This window comes from Apodemus sylvaticus, chromosome 1, assembly GCF_947179515.1.
Source record: "Apodemus sylvaticus chromosome 1, mApoSyl1.1, whole genome shotgun sequence".
In the NCBI taxonomy this organism is placed as follows: domain Eukaryota; kingdom Metazoa; phylum Chordata; class Mammalia; order Rodentia; family Muridae; genus Apodemus; species Apodemus sylvaticus.
This window is the reverse complement of record NC_067472.1, coordinates 190108212-190129244: the sequence shown is the minus strand read 5'-3', so window position 1 is coordinate 190129244 and position 21033 is coordinate 190108212. Positions and strand designations below refer to the sequence as shown.

The 21033-nt window shown below is 46.7% G+C and overlaps 1 protein-coding gene across 1 annotated transcript in view; it reads left to right on the top strand.

Moving 5' to 3' along the window:
* The window catches only part of LOC127673844 (zinc finger protein 235-like), a 116890-nt gene that overhangs the window by 79246 nt on the left and 16611 nt on the right, over nucleotides 1-21033 (top strand). The window contains 3 exon segments of the mRNA XM_052169609.1: nucleotides 14193-14250; nucleotides 15896-16022; nucleotides 17571-19193. Of these exon segments, the coding sequence (XP_052025569.1) occupies nucleotides 14236-14250; nucleotides 15896-16022; nucleotides 17571-19193 (1765 nt within the window). The 5' untranslated portion in view covers nucleotides 14193-14235.

The window sequence follows — 21033 nt, the reverse complement described above, 5'->3', positions numbered from 1 at the left end:
CCCTGGCTGGTCGCCCAGGCTCTGTGAGCCCCCGTGGAACCAGGTTAGTTGACTATAGCTTTTTGGTGGCGTTGCTGACCCCTGGGGCTTGCTAACATCCATCCCTAACTCCTCCGTCGGACTCCCTGGGCTTTGCCTGGTGTTTGGCTGTGAGTCCCCGCATCTGCCTCCATCTGATGCTGGATGAAGCCTCTGAGGAGACGGTTAAGCTAAGTTCCTGTCTGCAGGCAGAGCAGAGCCTTGTTAATAGTGTCAGGGGTTGGCTCTCTCACATGGGTTGGGTCTCAAGTTGGGGCAGTCACTGGCTCCCTATTCCCCAAAACTCCGCTCCATCTTTATCCCAGTGCATCTTGTAGGCAAGACAGATTTTGGATTGAAGGTGTTGTGGGTGGATTGATGTCTGCCTCTCTCCTCTGGAAGCCCTACGTTCCACTACAGGAGGTGTCCACTTCAGTCTCTATATCCAGTTCTGGTAGAAATCTCAGCGAGATGCCGGGCAGTGGTGGTGCACGCCTGTAATCCCAGCACTCTGGGAGGCAGAGGCAGGCGGATTTCTGAGTTTGAGGCCAGCCTGGTCTACAGACTGAGTTCCAGGACAGCCACGGCTATACCGAGAAACCCTGTCTCGAAAAAAACCAAAAAAAAACAAAAAACAAAAAAAAAAAAGAAAGAAAAAGAAAAAAGAAAGAAAGAAAGAAAGAAAAGAAAAGAAAAGAAAAGAAAAGAAACCTCAGCGAGGGTTACCCCTATAGACTCCCCATATTGGTGCCCATCCCTGGCTTCCAGCTAGTCACCAGAAATGCCACCCACCATTTTCCATGTTCACTCCCAGCCCTTTCCCATCCCCATCTTCTCCCCACACCTGATCACTATCCGTGTCCCCCTTCACCCCTCTCCTACCCAGTTCCCTCACTACATCCACCTACGATGACTACTTTAGTTTCCCCTTCTGAGTGAGATTCACACATCCGCTTTATTACCCAGTGTCTTTGGGTCTGTGTGTTGTAACATGGTTATCCTACACTTGGCTAATGTCCACTTATACGTTAGTACATACCATATGTGTCTTTCTGGTTCTGGGCTACCTCACTCAGGGTGATATTCTCAAGTTCTCTCCATTTGGCTGCAGAATTCATTTCAGTAGCTGAATAGTATTTCATTGTGTAGATGTACCAAATTTTCTTTATCCATTCTTCAGCTAATATGCGGCAAGCCAGTAGCCAGCATCTAATGAAATGGAGAGAAACGTAAAGCATTTCCCAGTAAAATCAGGGACTAGACAAGGATGCCCTTTATTCTCCCTCTGTTTGATATAGTACTGGAAATTCCAGCCAGAGCAATAAGACAACAAAAGGAGATCAAGAAGATACAAGTTGGAAAGGAAGAAGACAAAGTGGCTGTGTTTCCACAGGATATATATGATGGTATACATAAGCAACCCCAAAAATTCTACCAGAGAATTCCTACAGCTGATAAACATGGTCAGCAAAGTTGCTGGATACAAAATTAATTCAAAAATCAGTAACCCTCCTTTATACAAAGAATAAACAGGCTGAGAAAGAAATTAGGGAAGCAAAACCCTTTACACTAGCCACAAATAATATAAAACATCTTGGTGTGACTCTAACCAAGCAAGTGAAAGACCTGTATAACAAGAGCTTCAAGTCTCTGAAGAAAGAAACTGAGGAAGACCAAGGCAACTCTTAAAATAGAGAGCATGTGTTTGGGGGAAGGTTTATAGTTTCAGAAGTTTAGTCCCTTACATCATAAGCAAGAAGCATGGCAGCAAACTCGGACCAGCTTCAAATAGATGAACCTTTAGGGACCATTCTCACTCAAACAACCACGCCCCCCTCCCCCCCCCCCCCCCCCCCCGGCTCCCATAGGCTTGTAACTGTAACATAATGCAAAGACGCACTGGGTCCAACTTCAAAAGGCCCCATAGTTATAACAGTCTCAACACTGTTTTAAAAATCCAAAGTTCAAAGTCTCTTCTGCCACTCACGACAATCTCTATACTCTAATCCCTATAGAATCAAAATAAAAAAGCAGATCACACACCATGAGCATATAATGACATAGAATATACCATTGCTAAAGGAAGGAAATGGGGTTTAGTGAGGAAACTCTGGGACAAAGCAAGACTAACAACCAGAAGGCAAACTCCAAACTTTACAACTCCATGTCTGATGCCAAAGTGCTCTTCAGATCTCAAACTCCATTCAACTTTGTTGAATCTCTCTCTCTTGGGCTCATTCCACGTGTGCTCTTCAGCTCCCCTTGCCTCGAGCATTTCCAACAACTTCCAGACTGCACCTTCACAGTTTCACTAAATGGCCTTTCTTTCTTTCTTTCTTTCTTTCTTTCTTTCTTTCTTTCTTTCTTTCTTTCTTTCTTTTACTTTACTTTTATTTTCTTTACTTTTCTTATTTTTCTTTTTCTTTCTTTCTCTCTTTCTTTCTTTCTTTCTTTTTTTTTTGAGACAGGGTTTCTCTGTGTAGCCCTGGCTGTCCTGGAACTCACTCTGTAGACCAGGCTGGCCCCAAACTCAGAAATCCACCTGCCTCTGCCTCCCAAGTGCTGGAAAATTCCTGTACCACGCCTGGCCTCAGACTCTTTCCTTAGTCATGGATGGAGACTCTATAACCCCTTTCTTGTATCCATGATCTAAAGCTAGAATCACGAGACCAAAGCTGCCACATTCCTCTGCTTGCTGGTCTAGACCTTGGCTCCATCCAGTTACATTTCCACCATCTTTCTCTCTCAGTGCTTAAGCTGTCCCTTTATTCCTTCTCACAAGTCAGAAGCTTGGGCGGGTGGGTCTTGTCCTGAGGTCAGCACTCCTTGGTAGCATTCAGAATCAGGATTCTCCTTAAACCTTCCTGGTGCTCCTTTTCTCCTCAAACTCCACATTGCATATTTCTCTCGGTCCAGCTTGCTTCTCTTCCTGATGGATCTCCATGAGTGACCACTGAAAACCACAGGACACAGTCAATACTAGGCTGACTGGAAATCTCCTCTGCTTCTGCCATTAATACAACAATACTCATCAACTTAGCTTCAGGCAGATTTTTAGGACAAGGGCAAAAATAGCCACACCTTTTTTTTTTTTTTTTTTTGCCAAAATATCACAAGAATGGTGTGTAGGCCACTCTCTACTGTTCTTAGCCTCTGAAACTTCTTTAGTAGGCTGAAGTATAGGGGCATAATTCAACTTGCCCTCAGTGCTGTCTTTCATGGATCTACCAAGATGATTTATTACTTTCTAATTAAATCATCTGGTCACTCTTGTATTAACAAAGTCCTCAAGTTTTCCATAGTCCTTCAACAAACAGCAGGGTTAGGCTTGTCTCCAGAACCCCAGTCCTTGCGATCAACATCTATCTTCGTCTGTGAAAAAAATATAGTTACCAAAGAGTTTATAAAAGGCAGCATTTCCCTGGGGGCCGGCTCACACTTCCAGAGCTTGACTCCATTTTCCTGGCAGGAGCACGGCAGCAGGCTGGCCCGGTGCTGAAGAAGCAGCTGAGACTTATCCTGATCCATAGGAGAGAGTCAGAGAAAGAGACATGGACTCGCGTGTGCTTTTAAAGTCCCAATGCACACACACAGTGATATACTTTCTCCAAGAAGGCCACACCTCCTCATCCTTCTAATCCTTTCAAAGATTTCCACTCCCTGGAGACTATGCGTTCAAATATATGAGCCTATGGGGGCTTTCTCATTCAAACTACAACCTGCCTAGACTCCCCCAGTGAGGGGCTGGGGGTGTGGCTCAGTGGTAGAGCCCCTGCCTAGAATCCCCCACTAAAGGGTTGGGGTGTGGCTCAGTGGTAGATAAACTCCCTAGTGACCTCCAATAAGGAGCTGAAAATGCTGTGCAATGGTAGTACTCAGGCCTAACAACTGTGACACCAGGGTTTGTGCCAAAATTTCACTCCCTCTTCCAAACATGCACACACACACACACACACACACACACACACACACATTAATTAATTAATTAATTAATTAATTAATTTCTAAAGTGCAACAAATTATAAGAAGACACCTTACTTTGTCTCACCGTTGTAGCCTTAGGTTTTTCAGAACCTACTTAATTTAGGGTTCTTAAAACACTTCAGCCTCCCTTCTAACTCACTGACCAGAGGTAAGGGAGAAAGAAGGATAATAAGAAAAGGGGATTGTGAAACCTGTTTAGAAGTAGTTCCTTAGGGGCGATTATACTTTTCATTTTCAGGGTGTCAGCAGTCTAGTCCAATAGCAAACACCAAAGACAAGTCAGTAGCAGTGCCATGATCCAGCAGAAACAGCAAGGTCACCGAATTGTCACCAGTCCATGGAAGTGGCCAGAATCAGCTGGAATACCACAAGAAGTCCTTTGGAGCATTTCCCTCTACAAAGCCAAGACCAGCAAAGATGGGCAAAGACCAGTGAAGGCCTGCACATACAGTGAAGCCCTGCACAGCCAGTGAGGCACTGCACAGCCAGTGAGACACTGCACAGCCAGTGAGGCACTGCACAGCCAGTGAAGCCCTGCACAGCTAGTGAGGCCCTGCACAGCCAGTGAGGCCCTACACAGCCAGTGAGGCACTGCACAGCCAGTGAAGCCCTGCACAGCCAGTGAGGCACTGCACAGCCAGTGAGACACTGCACAGCCAGTGAGGCCCTGCACAGCCAGTGAAGCCCTGCACAGTCAGTGAGGCCCTGCACAGCCAGTGAGGCCCTACACAGCCAGTGAGGCACTGCACAGCCAGTGAAGTACTGCACAGCCAGTGAAGCACTGCACAGCTAGTGAAGCCCTGCACAGCTAGTGAAGCCCTGCACAGCCAGTGAGGCACTGCACAGCCAGTGAGACACTGCACAGCCAGTGAGGCCCTGCACAGCCAGTGAAGCCCTGCACAGCCAGTGAGGCCCTGCACAGCCAGTGAGACACTACACAGCCAGTGAGGCACTGCACAGCCAGTGAGGCACTGGACAGCCAGTGAGGCACTGCACAGCCAGTGAGGCACTGCACAGTCAGTGAAGCCCTGCACAGCCAGTGAGGCCCTGCATAGCCAGTGAGGCCCTGCACAGCCAGTGAAGCCCTGCACAGCCAGTGAGGCCCTGCACAGCCAGTGAAGCCCTGCACAGCCAGTGAGGCACTGCACAGCCAGTGAGGCCCTGCACAGCCAGTGAGACACTACACAGCCAGTGAGGCACTGCACAGCCAATGAGGCACTGGACAGCCAGTGAGGCACTGCACAGCCAGTGAGGCACTGCACAGTCAGTGAAGCCCTGCACAGTCAGTGAGGCCCTGCATAGCCAGTGAGGCCCTGCACAGCCAGTGAGGCCCTGCACAGCCAGTGAAGCCCTGCACAGCCAGTGAGGCACTGCACAGCCAGTGAGGCCCTGCATAGCCAGTGAGGCCCTGCACAGCCAGTGAAACCCTGCACAGCCAGTGAGGCACTGCACGCCAGTGAGGTCCAGCATAGCGTGTTATGATGTCGCAATGCAAGAGTGCCCTCTCACTGTCTGTGGGGCCGTTTATTCTTTCTAAACATTGAGTGCGCTGTCATAAAACAGTTTCCAGCAAGACATCATGTGCCCTTGCACAAGACTGCTCCCAGAAAAACATTAAATAACATGAGGAGTTTTTAAAGAAACCAGTAACTTCCACTTCATATCCCATTTCTGTATTTTAAAAATGTCTTTTTTTCTAACATTAACAATCTATTCACAACAGAAATAATTATGAGAATGAAAAAAAACTAGAGCTTTATATGACATTTTAAATAAGCTGCTTATTGACAAACAATAGCAAAAACATCCTTACATTTCTATCAAGACACAATAATTACACAAAACAACCTTAAATTTCTATCAAATAAAATAATTAAACCAAACAACTTTAAATTTCTATCAAGATATAATAATTGTAAAACACCTTACATTTTTATCACTTAAAAAATACATAAACAAAATAACCTTAAATTTATGTCCATATGCAACTGGGCGGTGGTGGCGCACGCCTGTAATCCCAGCACTCTGGGAGGCAGATTTTTGAGTTTGAGGCCAGCCTGGTCTACAGAGTGAGTTCCAGGACAGCCACGGCTATACAGAGAAACCCTGTCTTTAAAAAAAAACAAATCCAAAAAACCCAAAAAAACAAATCATGCCAATATATATTAATCCATGCCAAAGTAAAAATTAAGACCAGTAAATTCTACTTTCATTAAAAAATCTTTATTTTATGTTATTATTATTTCTTTTTTCCATCTTTTCCCCCACCATTAGGCACAGTAGAGAGATCCTAGGTTTTAAATTTTATTTTGTTTCCTTCCTGACCATAACAAATAACAACTGACCACTCTAGATGACAGCAACCATAACATATCAAACAACCAAAACCATCCATCCCACCTTTTAGGAAAAGGAGAGTCATGTTCTTAAATTACTTGTCTGGAGGCAAAGGTATCTTTTAAACACCCTATGAGAACTGGGATATTGGCCAAATCCTGGGAAAGCTGGTTGTAACTTTTTTTTTTTTTTATCCAGTCTCTGGATTATTCAGTTGCTGTGTTCTTCAGTCTCTGTGACTGGTCGTTTGGCTAGCCCTTTTGAAGTTGATTTCCATGCATATTTTGGAGAAATCAGTAACCGAGACAGTCTGTGAGAGTGAATCACCTGGGCTTCTTTGCTTTGTGAAGACGGCCATGTCTCAAGTGATAAGAAGTTTTCCCCGTCAGCTCTGATCTTTATGATCTTTATTGGTAACCATATTTTTTCACTCCCTGTAGATACATAAACACAAACACATCCCCATCTTAAAACTGTTGCAGGTTTCCATTGCGATGTCAACACAGCATTATAGTATATTGGTTGGCATGCTCCTCAGTTTTGTTTTGTTTTGTTTTGATAACTGAAGTGGGTTTGACCTAACGCTGCTTGTATTATAATGTTAATTTTGGTCCCCCAAATTATGTACACGAGTGTCTTCACATAAGACATTGAGGGGCCCTGCCCCCACCCCACCCCACCCCACCCCCCACCCCCGTTGGTTCTGATTGGTAAATAAATATTCCAGCAGCCAATGGCTGGGCAGGCAGACAGAGGGAACGTTTAGGATCCCCTAGCTTGGGACAGAGAGGAAGGAGGAACAAGGAGATCTGCTATGCTGGGAGAAGAAGAGGAGAGAGAGGGACACCATATATTTGGGTCTCTGATCATTAACAGCTCTTTGCCAGAACACAGGTTTCCCAGTGCCCCCAAAGTCCCTGTTCTTTCTACTGAAGTGGCTTTGTCCTTAATGTGAAGAAACAGCAGCAGCTGAGCACTTCTGCTCCCTGCATTGATTTGCCTCTCCTTTTTTATATATGCCATAATTTTAATTTGTTCTTTGCTATTCTATCTAGTTTACCTGGATGCACAGTATGTCCTTGAGAAGGTAATCCACTTCTTCCCAAGGTTACTCCTACTATACCTGAAGGTAAAGGACCAGTAGGTAAACACCAGTGGTTATTTTGTAACATTCGACTTTTGGGGATAGTGTAAGAGGTGTGTCTGTGGCCAGATCCAAAGGTGCACTTCCTTCTGTAACTCGGATAAGATCAGAAATACATAGTTTGGGTTTTCTTCTCAGCTTGCTACCCTCTGGCTAACCAAAAGAAGTCCTCTGGTATTGTATGCTGCAGGGACTCAAGCTAACAGGCCCCTTAGTTCATTTCTTGATGGCAAGAGGCTACTCTGGATTTCTCTCTTGGATCTACAATCCTTAGACCAACGTTTGCCCTTTCCACAGTAGGTGCAATACCCTGGAATACTTTGTGTTTCAAAGCAACCAGAACCTGCTTATTCTCTTCTGTGAATACCCTATTCTCTAAAGTCGATGGATCTACTGTTTTGAGCTTTGAATTCTATAGCCTTACAGTTTTTGGAAATGACCACGTTTAAGTATTGAGCATTTTGATTCCCCAGCTTTGCAGTTGTGGCTTGCCCTAATCTATTGGAAAGATGCTCCTGAGAGGCAATACCACTTGTCTCGCTCATCCGTCCATCCATCAGGCCCCTTGTGCTTTCAGTGGTCTGATTGCTCTCTTACATTCAGTGTTTGCATTTTCAAATGCCAATATCTCTATCAATAACTGGTTTTAGGGTCTGATATGGCTATGTTTGCAGCTGAACGCAATCTCTGTACGAATTTAGCAAAGGCTTCTGCAAGACCCTATGTTACCTTAGTGGATTTTTTCCCCATCTCCTTAATCATATCCTAGGTCCTTAAGGCTCCAACATGACATTGTTCAATTACGACACTATTAGATTGGATTTCTTCTTGTAGGTTAGCATAACGCAGCCCTTATGCAAGTAGTTTGTCTTTAGCTATACATATCTCCCTTGTTATATTACATTGTTCTATTTCTGTGACTTCATGCCACCTCCACAACAACCATTGCGATTATTGATCAGCTTCTAGCACAGCTGACACCAATCTCTTCCAATCTTGGGGAATAACTCTATGCTGCATAGCCCAGTTACTTAACATTTCTTTAACGAATGGAGAATGCAAGCCATACAATAAAATAGCCTCTTTAAAATCCTTTAGATCTAGAGTTTCTATTGGCCACCATGTCAACTCATTATAAGCACGACCACCATCTTAGGTAGGCATGTGCTCTACAAACATTGGGAAAGCTGTAGGTGCCTGTGTAGCCCCAAGCAAATCCTCTGGTGGTGCACTTGGCTGAACACTAGCCTGTTGTCCTTGTACCGCCTCCTGATCTTTCTGTGCTCTTGTCTCGTGGAGGTGCTCTGGGAACCTGCCAGTTCTAGGTTAGTCAGGGCTACACAGAGAAACTGTGTCTCAGAAAAAAAAAAACAACAACAAAACCCAAAGAGTATCCACAGTTGTCTTTCATAGCATTTCAGAAATAAACAAACCAAAGAGCAACCTTTAAAGGCCTGAATAACTGCTACTGGTCTAGCCAACCATATTAGCTACTACTGATGTTACAAAGAAATTTTCACCAGGCGGTTGTGGCACACACCTTTAATCCCAGCACTTGGGAGGCAGAGGCAGGCAGATTTCTGAGCTGGAGGCCAGCCTGGTCTACAGAGTGAGTTCCAGGACAGCCAGAGCTACACAGAGAAACCCTCGAAAAACAAATAAAAAAACAACAACAACAACAAAAAGCAAAAACAAAAAAAAGAAAGAAAAGAAACTTTCTCAGAAGCTCTAACTACTATTAATAGGAAATTTTCATGCCTGAGTTGATTGCACATTCTGTTATGTTCTGTGCTTTGGTGTTCTTGGAAACAGAGGTCAGTTAGTGTAGACCACCAGCGGCTACATGTGAACTGGGTGGCCTGAAAGAGAATTTTGAGGTTAAGGCGAAAAAGATTTGAGTCAAGGCGGTAATTCCGGTCAAGACTGACTTTAATATTTTTAAGGCATGTTATATAGTCATTGGGGAATCGACCACCCCTCCCAGAAGTCGGTCACATCAAAGGCGGGGCTGTGAATTTTCTTTGGCTCCAGGTCTCAGCGGGTCGCCTGCCTTCAGACTGGCGAGTCCGTGTTGGGAGTCAGGTAAAACTGCCTTGGGGCGGTGTCGGTAGTCGAGGTGAGGCGCCTTGTTGTTCACAGGAATAAAGGCTGGAGGTAGCCATCGGAAGAGTTGGGAGTTGCCAGCCAGCTTCGTTGTGGGGGAAGAGACAAGTTAGAACTACTTTGTATAGTTATTCACAATAAGCTTGGACCCAAACCTGCAGCACTTCCTATACCTGTGTGTGGTAAGTTCCCCCCTGGGATGAACTCCAACGTAAGAGAGGCACCTGTACCAATATAAAAAGTCATTTGGAATAATACTCCCATTTTGAGCAGGTGTTGAGTAAAGTTTTAAATTCTCAAAACCTCCTTGAGAACTGACATCCCACTTGGCAGAAAGAGACATGTATGTGGGTAAATGGCACCTGGTTGACAGGTTAAGACATGAATGTTAGATAAAGCAAGTCCCCTGCTACGGTTGAATACCCTAACCAATGGGAACAGGATAAATGTTGAGCACAGACATATTCCCAAAGAAGTCCCCTATCCCTAAATTCTGATTGGTGGAATAACTTGGCACAAACTTGGTTCAAGGTCCCAGTCAGCTCCCAAGTCTCCTTTACAGGCCCGATCAATCAGTCCTGGGGCGAGTGTTCAATAGACCACCCTTCTCACTAAGATCTGTATTCATGTGGTTTGTGGGGTGACTCCTTATAGTGTCTGTTACTGGTTGCCAACTTGACTCTATCTGGAATGAACAACAGTCCAGAATTGGAGGGTTCACCTGTGATCCAGGCCTTGAGGATGGAGACACAAGTTTCTGGCCTGGATCTTGGTATGGAGATCTTGAGGCATAGTGGCCATGAAAAGCTTAGGCCCAGGCAAGGTAGTACTCACCTTTAATCCCAGGAGATTGAGGGAAGGAGATCTATGAATTTAAGGTCAGCCTGGGACAAAACAAGTCTCAGATCTAGTCTTGGTGGTACACGCCTTTAATCTAAGCCACACCTTCTGCTGGAGACCTGCTTAAGGGCATTGGAAGAAGGAAGATTCACTCTTCTTGCCTGCTTGCACTTACTTACCAGCACATCTGTTGGAAGCTACTTCCACAGAAGACCAGCCGAAGCGACTAGCCCTGTGGGAATGAGCAGCTACTAGATTCTTGGACTTCCCATCCACAGCTGCCTATTGTTGGGTTAGTTGGACTACAAACTGTAAGAAATCACAACAAATTCCCTTAATATATGGAGGCATTCCATAAGTTCTGTGACTCTAGAAAACCCTAATACACTCCTGGACCACAACATTTGGTGCATTGGCCAGAAAGTCCCAACCCCTGACCTCTCTTGGTTACTGATTGTGAGCTCCCAGTTCAGCAGGTTCGCTTTCTGTGCAGTTCTGTTTCTGGTTTTGGTCTAGACTCCTGGTGGCTCAAGTGAGAGAAGCATCATTCTCCTGAGTTGGGGGTGGGGAGTGCCCCATTCTCCCCTGGTGAAGAGGGAGATGGCTTTGATTTTTCCCCTTTGAATCTGGTCAGGTCTCTCTCCCAAGAAGCCCCACTCACAACACAGTGCTGAGTCTGTCTTTGAAACTCTGTGTTTTTGTCATGCCTGTGTCTGTGCCCTGCCTGGATGCTGCCATGTTCCCACCTTGATGACAATGGACTGAACCTCTGAACCAGTAAACCAAGCCCAATTGAATGTTGTCCTTATAAGAGTTGCTTCAGTCATGGTATCTGATCACAGCAGTAAAACCCTAAGACACACCTTCACCCTGCTTAAGGCTAGAAATACCGCCTACATAGAGTAACTCCCTATGTACTGGAGGCCCTCACAAAGGCCAAAGCTGACCTTTTAGCTGAAATCTCTAATCATGGCATTAAGTCAATCCAGGCACTCCAGAGAGTCCAAACCCGCCTCCACACTTACACAAACTAAGCCCCCAACCCCACCCCACTCCACCCCACTGGGTCATCCTTCATTGGTTCTAGCCTGGAGACCTGATCCTGATCAAGAGACATCAAAAAGAGAGTGTGGAGCTGTCCTGGAGGGGACCACACTTAGTGATCCTGACCACCCGGCAGCAATGCGGGAAAGCTTGGAGTCACCATTCTCATGTGAGATTTGCTCTTTGAAAGCAACAGGACCCTGAACAACAATGGCCCATCAGGCAACACCCAGAAAACCCAAACCATCGATATGTAGGCCAAGACTTGGTTGTGAAGGTTATCAGATACCCAGTCCAGTAAGGTAGGGTAATTATTGGCTTCTCTCAGTCTGACTGACTATTCAACACCCTCTATACTAATCCGCCACCTAAAACAATGGTCAGACTCCCCAGCACAGGTTGTTGGCCCCAGGATGTTAAGGAAAAATAATGCCTGGGAGGAAATTAGAGCCTGTCTTGATTAATTAAGTTCCACTTGCAATGTTCCAGGGACTTTCTGTTGATGTGAAACTTAGGGAGCAGGATGGAAGATAAATAGGGACCCCCACATTAAAATACAGCTTAACCAAACTGTAAGAGCCACCACCCCATGGTCATTATACTCAAATCCTGGCACCATCTTCCCTCCTTATGCAGACTGGGAAGTAGGACTTAATGTGTTTATAAAAAGATGGAGAGGGAGATATGTTCTATGGAGGTGTGGTTTGGTATGGGGGAAGTGGGTGTCTCAGCAGGCCCAGGCCCAGACGTCCCTTCCCCTGGAGAGACCAGCTACATGATGGTACAGTATAGAACAGAGTTTATTCAGGACATTCGGAGAGGAGTTAAGAGGGTAGTGGAGACAGAGAAAGGCAGAGAGAGAGGAGAGGAGAGGAGAGGAGAGGAGAGGAGAGGAGAGGAGAGGAGAGGAGAGGAGAGGAGAGGAGAGGAGAGGAGAGGAGAGAATAGAGGCCAGCCATGAGCATGTGGAGAGAGAGGGGGGTAAGGACTGGGGAGGTGGGGGAGGGAGACAGGGCAAAGAGCAGGAACAGGAAGGGAAGAGCAAGAGAGGGCAAGAAGCCCCTTCTATAGTGGGCCAGGCCTACTGGGCTGCTGCCAGGTAACTGTGGGGAAGAGCATACCTGGCTGCCAGGTACTTGTGAGATGCCTGGCACTTAGACAGAATGCTTACAGGACTCACTTGGGCATCCAGGGCTTACCCATGCAGATCTGACCCAGGGGCATAATTTTCTATCCAGAAGCTGGCAAAACCTGAGACCCTTTTCCCCCTGACTAAAGGGTTGAAACTGGACCCAGGATAGTTATGCCCTCTGGCCCTGCCTCTATACCTTTCAATAGCCACAACAGAGACCCACCCTTTGATATTTCTAAACCATCTTTGCCTCATGGGACTTAGCTGGTAACCACTACACAGGCCACTTTTAAATTTCTCAACGAAACAAAGCCAAATATGACTAAAGACTGTTGGTTTTGTTTGGACCTACAACTTCCTTACTATGCGAGGGTGGTACTTATACATTTCCCAAAAAGCAATTTCCACTGACTTCACTCTAGTTAAAATAGCTTGGCACTTTCTCATTCTGGGAAATGTAGTCCCAGAAAAAGAAGAAGAAGAAAAAAAAGGGGGGGGAGGCACCAGAACTATGAGCTCCCGCTGAGGCATTCTGGGAAATGTAGTTCTGTCGTCATTAGCAGCCAAGTTTGCTTCAGCTGCGGAAGTCTAGGCTGCCTGGCAGTGCTTCCAGTGAGGTGAGAGCTTGGAGCATCCCGCAGGCCTTCTGTGCGCTGAGTCCCGGTGTGTCCTCTCGGGGACGAGTTTGCATTCCGGGGGAAAGCGGGGCACCAGTGGCGGCGGCGGGTGGTGCTCTCTAACTGAGCTCTGCCTGAGGCCGCGCTGCCCGAGGTTCCTGGACTCATCTCAGCTGCTTGTGGAGCCCCGGGGAGAGTCTAGCTTCCCACGGGAGCCTGGCAGAGGAGCTGTGATGACAGATGGCCAGTGTCATAAAGCATTTAGTGGCAATTATGGCTTTTATGTGATTTTTTTTGCACTTATTTATTTTAGAGGGGAGGGGCGTGTCACAGTTTATGTATGGAGGTCAGAAGACAACTTGTGGGAGCCAGGTCTCTCCTTGCACTATGTCATGTGCAAGGGACTCGAACTCACCGTCAGGCTCAGCTGAAGTCACCTCTACCTGTTAAGTCATCTTGCAGGGCCAAACTCCCCTTTCCTTAGAAAAGACTTTGGTTTCTATTGGTCATTATCTTCATGCATGTGGAAAGAGAGACTTTGTGGAGGCTCCTGCAGATCAATACCGTTTGGTAATTAACCCTTTTAGAGCAGGACACAGAGCGGGGATAATTTCACTCCCATGTATGGAAACATAATATGTAAGAGAGCTGTCACCGTTGACAGACACTTCTGAGAGTGGTGATCAGTCACGACAGGCGTTCATCAGAGTTCCGGGCTTCTTAAACGTTTGTTTTTGCAAACCCATCACCACAGGCAGCTTTGTAAGGGGAAGAGCGCCCAGCGCCCCTGAAGCTGCCGGAAATAGAGAATGTGGTGAGTCCGGTAACCTGGAGGCTTGCACTACCGATGAGCAGGACGGAGGTAGAAAGCCTGGTCAGCGCGCACAGCCCTCGGGGCTGATGGAGAGAAGCCGAGGAAGCCATGTGGACCGACGGTCCTAGCAATGCTCTCACCGAGCCCTTCCTCCCCCAGCTTGCTTCCCAGAGCCCTGCCTTGTCTCAGAGAGAAGAGAACAATGACCAAGTCACAGGTGAGTCGGGATGCTTCCCCATTCCCCACAGGGCTAGGGATTGGGAACAGGACCCCTGCATGCTGGGGGAGCGCTCTGCAGCCGAGCCTCTCTGAATTTCACCCACACCTGATAGCTTACAACTGCCTGTAACTCCAGCTCCAAGGGATCCAGCGCCCTCTTCTGGTATCCCAGTGCACCTGCACACACATGTACACACAGCAACAGGGTGTGCACATAGATTAAGAAAAATATTAAGATCACTTACATTTTAAAAGTGACATCGCAGGGCAGTGGTGGCGCACGCCTTTAATCCCAGCACTTGGGAGGCAGAGGCAGGCAGATTTCTGAGTTTGAGGCCAGCCTGGTCTATAGAGTGACTTCCAGGACAGCCAGGGCTATACAGAGATACCTTGTCTTAGAAGAAAAAAAAAATCTTGGGTACTTTGTTAAGCGATTAAAAATGGCAGCTTGTCTGAAACTTTTACTCACTAAATTAAATTTTGCTCTATATTTATTGTGTGGATGTGGACGGTACCTATTAGTTAATCCCCTCAGGGATATTGGGATGGAGGTCCTGTTACACAGATGGGGAAACTGAGGCACTGAGTAGGCTAAGCTCATCAGGCCAGAGCCTTGAAGTGTGAACCGAGGTCCGTCCATAAGGTTTCCAGGGCCTCTGCTCTCACTCGTCACCCTAAGTAAGACAGACTTTCTCGGTGTAGCCCTATCTGTCCTGGCGTTCACTTTGTAGACCAGGCTGGCCTCAAACTTATTATTATTAAGATTATTGTGCCTCTGCCTTACGAGTACTGAGATTACAGCCATGTGCACCACTGCTGGTCTTACTTAGGGTTTCTATGGATGCAACAAAAAGCCGTGACCAGAAAGCAAGTTGGGGAAGAAGGAGTTTATTAGGCTCACACTTCCATATTGCTGTCCATCACTGAAGGAAGTCAGGACAGGAACTCAAGCAGAGAAGGAACCTGGAAGCAGAAGCTGATGCAGAGGCCGTGCATGCGTGCTGCGTACTGGCCTGCTCCCAGTGGCCTCCTCAGCCTGCTTTCTCATAGAACCCACGACCGCCAACCCAGGGATGGCACAACCCGCAATGGGCTGGGCCCTCCCTCATCTATCAACATTAAGAAAATGCCCTCAAGATGAACCTAATGGAGGCATTTTCTTCTTTTGATTTTTATTTGTTGTTTTTTGAGATATGGTCTCTCTGTGTAGCCCTGACTATCCAGGAATACTCTGTAGATCAGGCTGGCCTAGAAGCCACAGAGATCTACCTGCCTCTGCCTCCCAAGTCCGGGGATTAAAGGTGTGCACCACCATCACCCGGTTTAGGAGGTTCTATAAGAAAGCAGTCTGAGTCAGCCATGAGGAACATTCCAGTAGACAGCACACATGCATGGCTTCCGCATCAGGTCCCGCCACCTCCTCCGGGGTCCAGCGCTGCTTGAGTTCCCGTCCTGACTTCCTTCAATAATGAACAGGAATATGGAAGTGTAAGCCAAGTAAACACTTTCTCCCCAACTTGCCTTTTGGTCATGGTGTTGTGTCCCAGCAATAGAAACCCTAACTATAGACACTGTGTGAACAGAAGCTCAGGCCCTAGTGACATTGGGAATGAACCTGAGGTGTCATGTGTTTGCTGTCACAGGAGGCAGTGACGTTCAGGGACGTGGCCGTGGTCTTCAGTGAGGAGGAGCTGAGGCTGCTGGACGCTGCCCAGAGGAGGCTGTACCACGATGTGATGCTGGAGAACTTCAGGAACCTCCTGGCCGTGGGTGAGGACGGGGCCCCGTGTCCTTGGCGATGTCTGAAGTTCACATCCCGCGTGTCTTAATTACACTCTACTGCTTTCCTTTTAGGTTTATTTCTTTTGGTTTTTTTAATGTATATTTGAGTGTGTTGTCTGTTTGTATGTCTGTGTACCACATTCATTTGTGGTATTTACAGAGGCAGGAAGAGAGCACTAGATATCCTGGATCTGGATAACAGATGGTTGTGAGCCAGCATGTGGGCGCTAGGAACCCAATCTGGGTCCTCTGGAAGGGCAGCCAGTGCTCTGAATCAGAGCTGTCTCTCCAACTTCCACTTTATTTATTTATTTATTTGTTTGTTTGTTTGTTTGTTTGTTTTGGTTTTTTGGATTTGGTTTTTTCGAGACAGGGTTTCTCTGTGTAGCCCTGGCTGTCCTGGAACTCACTCTGTAGACCAGGCTGGCCTGGAACTCCGAAATCCGTCTGCCTCCCAGAGTGCTGAGATTGCAAGCATACACCACCACCGCCGGCTCCACTTTTTTAAAACTGCGTTTTACACACACATGCTGTGCTTTAAATAAAAAAAAATTGAACAATTACTTCTGGAGTGAGTGAGTGTGCATGTGTGAGTATGTGTTTATGTGTGTGTTTGCCTGCATGTGTGTGTGTACATACGTGAGTGTGTGTGTGCATGTGTGTGATGCACGCCCCTCAGCTGCATCTGGGAACGCTGATCTACTTCATTTGTTTCTGTTTTCAGCTTCAGAAGTTGTCAACTCACCTTCGTCGTTTTTCCGTCCTGATCGTCATTTTCTGTCCGGATAATTTTTTTCCTTGGGTCATTTTCTAGTTTCCTCGGGGGACCTGTCAGACACTGTTGTGATTTTTGTTATTCCTTCAGGACGTCTGATGTCTTCAGTTGGCAGTTTGAGATCCACCTCCTTTGTGAGCCCTTTCCCCTGCTCCTTTTTGAGCCTGGTGATTGTGGATTGAAGAGCAGGTGTTTTACAGGAACCCACTGGCCCTGCCCTTGCACTCTGCGCCCCCAAGCCTTTCCCTCATCAGCACCCGTGTTTTGAGGGTTTGCAGTCTTGGCATCTTCATGCTTCAGCTCTCTTCTTGTAGTTTCCAAGAGAACTTGTGTGCTGGGGTTATTCCAATCCCCTCCTACACGTGTGTGCTCTCAAAAACGGTGACTTCCTTGAGCTGGGCATCAGCGGCAGGGCCTGTCTGAGCACCGCCACACCTCTTAGCGTGGACTTAGAGCTTTCTTCCTATTCTGTTTCCACAGCGACATATGAGCCCTGTGAGGCTGGTGTTGACATATGAGCCCTGTGAGGCTGGTGCTGAACAGAGGCTGAAGATGACCTTGAGCGTTCACTCTGGGGCTCGCGCCAGATTTCCCAGCATGCTCCAGTGAGGCTTGCTCTTGAGTGCGCATGCTCCTTGTTGTAGCTCATTGTTTCTCCTTGACACTGCTCTCTAGTCAACGTTTCCACAGATAAATGAGGACTGAGGACTTCGATGTTCCCATCTTTACTGATCTCAACTTCTGTTCCGTATTTTTTTCAGGAGGTCAGAGTCCAAACGAGATAGAGACTCTTCTTGCTAAAGGAATGAGGAGCCTTGCACTGCGGAGGCTTCCATGCTGGCAAAGAAAAAGCCATGATGTCAACAGACCGGCCAGAGGTCCAGAAGATAAAATAAATACTCAAGGGGAGGGTACTCACTCCCTGGGGCGCTGCCACAGGGGAGCAGAACAGCCTCCCTGGACCTCGGAGGATGATGGCTATCTTGAGAGTCTCACAAGCAGCCATTCTAGTATTACCGAAAATCCAGAATTTCTGTCTGGGAGAGCTCAGAGTTCTTTGAGTAAAACACTTCTTAGTGAAAGATGTGACCAGTGGAAACACTTTCCTCAGACTCTGTTGAAAAACAAACCAGAGCTGTTGGCTCTGGGTGTTGACATTCTGAGTTGCATTTCCCACCAAGATAACAATATATTGCATAAAAGAGGCAAAGTCCACAGCAGTGGTGACTGTGATACAGTCATCTGTCCCGTGTCACACCTCACCCAGGATTGTGATTACACAGAACAGAAGGCTTACCAGTGCAGCAAGGACCAAAAAACCTTCCATGGCAGCTCCGTCCTGGAACTCCATCAGCAGGTCCTCTTAGGAACAAAGTCCCCTGTACATAGAACGCGCAAGGACACCAGTCGTAGCTCCCGTGTCCCCATTCAACGAAGTGTTCATCCAGGTAGAAAGCACTACTGGTGTCACACCTGTGGTAAGACTTTCAGTCGGAGCTCAGCACTTCAGACTCACCAGAGAGTGCACACAGGGGAGAAACCCTACCAGTGTGACAGCTGCGGGAAGGCCTTCAGCCGCAGCTCGGATCTCAACCTCCACCGCCGAGTGCACACTGGAGAGAAACTTTACAAGTGCGAGGTGTGTGGAAAGGTCTTCACAAAGTGGGACCACCTCCAGATACATGAGAGAGTTCACACAGGAGAGAAGCCATATAAGTGTGGAGACTGTGGCAAACGCTTCAGCTGTAGCTGGAACCTTCACACCCACCAGAGAGTCCACACTGAGGAGAAACCGTACAAGTGTGACGAGTGTGGGAAGTGCTTCAGCTTGGGCTTCAACCTCCACAGCCATCAGCGGATCCACACAGGAGAGAAGCCATATAAATGTGACGAGTGCGGGAAGGGTTTCAGTTCAGCCTCAAGCTTCCAAAGACACCAGCGGGTCCATACAGGAGAGAAGCCATTTGTCTGCAATGTCTGTGGAAAGCGCTTCAGTCAGAGCTCGAATTTTCATGCCCACCAGAGAGTTCATACCAAGGAAAAACCATATAGATGTGGTGTGTGTGGGAAGCATTTCACCTGGAGCCTTCACAATCACCAGAGAGTACACACAGGAGAGAAACCGTATATGTGTGTGGAGTGTGGGAAAGGCTTCCGTCACGCCTCAAGTCTGCAGGCTCACCAGAGTGTCCACACTGGCGAGAAACCATTCAAATGCAATGTGTGCCAGAAAAGGTTCCGTCAGGCCTCAATCCTCCAGGACCATGAGAGGGTGCACACCGGGGAGAAGCCCTACAAGTGTGACACGTGTGGGAAAGCCTTCAGTCAGAGGTCCGGTCTCCAAGTCCATCAGAGAATTCACACCGGGGAGAAGCCATTCAAGTGTGGGGAATGTGGGAAGGAATTCAGATGGAGCTCGGGGCTGAGTTCCCACCAGAGGGTCCACACAGGAGAGAAACCCTACACATGTCAGCAGTGTGGGAAGGGCTTCAGTCAAGCCTCACACTTCCACACACATCTGAAAACACACACCACAGAAAAGTAGTAAATCAGCAGCATCTGCTGCTATAAGCTTCAGTCAAAGGTCACATCTCGTCTATCACCAGAGGGTCCACACTGTGGGAGACCCCTAGGCTTTTTCTGCATTCAGACGGGCTCCCTGCTGCCGGTAGTTAAAAGTGTCTCCCAACCCAGCAGCTTCAGGAGGTGGTATTTTGTTATTTTGCCCTCAACTCATTCTCCTACTGAGCTCATTATGAAAAAGGAAGATAATATTTTAGAATGAACCTTCTTAGCACACACACAAAGAAAACTAGAGGCTTATATAGAAAAGGATTCCGATTTAAGTATAAAAGGAAAAACCGTCAATTGTCAGGAATAAAACCAACAGAAAATCATTGTGACTCATACTAATGCTAGGGTTGTTTCATTATGGATAACCAATTGGCAAAGAGCTTGTAGCAACTATATGGGAGAAATTACCAATAAACTCTAAGTGACTTCACTTTACACAAATGTCTAATTCAATTCTCCTCTATATAATAAAAAGAACAGCGATTCCTGAAATGCTTACATTTTATACTGATATAAATATGATGGGGATGGCTGGTTTTAAGTAAAAAATAAATAAATAAGTAAAATAAAATAAAATAAAATAAGCAAAGCCATGTAGCAGACTGTTCCCCCAGTTAATTCAGATCTTAATACAACAAGAAGCCTGTGATTGGGCAGTGGAAAAGGAAGGCGGGCAGAGATTTTTAGAGATGGGAGGGAGAGGAGAATCCGGAGCAAGAGAACCAGGATCCAGCACTGCATGGGGCTAGCCGTGGAGACAGTGGGGTCTCCGGGCCTGAGAACAACCGGGTATACCGCAGGATGGTTCCATTTTTTAATACTTCCCGCAACAAGTGGCGAACCAACGTGTTGGGCAAGAATCCACTAGAAATGTAAGATTATTAGCCTGAGACTTAGAATTTTATTTTCTAAGTGAGAGAAAGGTGGCAGTGGGACAAGCATGGGAACATTGCAACAAAGAAAGAGGGCTCCGAGCTCCCCTGCTGTGGAAAGAGACAAGATGGCGGCTCTGAGTCAGAGCCAGAGGGCGGAAGCTGCCGCCATCTTGGGGCAGACATTGATTTAACCGTGAATTTATAAAATTGGGATTATTTGCTTTTAGGATAGAATAATATACAGATTTTGTCCGAATCTTGTGGGGAATTTTGCCCATGGTTCAGAATTAGGATAGGGAAAATTAGTCACTGACTCCAAGTAGAGAGAACAGGATAATTGCCTGCTATGAACAGGTATTAATTTATAGAAGTCTGTGGCTCCAGGTAGAGCGCACCACAGATAGATGGGACAACAGCATGGCTGCGCTAGGCTGAACAAGTACACACTACCTGCTTCCTACAGGCTTGAGTTAATTGCTTTAAAGATGGTGTAAACATATATTACTCTAATAAGTCTTACAGGATACTCGAATTCTGTCTAACATGGGCTCCATGGGAATTTTGGGTTTAAATCCTGGTTTGACAAGTTGCCTCTCATAAGCAGGTATAGATAGAAGTGTGAATCAGTTGTTTTAAAGATGGTATGATAAGGTCTGCAGGAGACTCATATTCTCTAACGTGGCCTCCACAGGAATTTTGGGTTAAGGTCCTCACATGACAGATTAGGAAAAGCCTAAATAGGTTCAGACAGTATCTGTTTAGTTTACTTCATTTG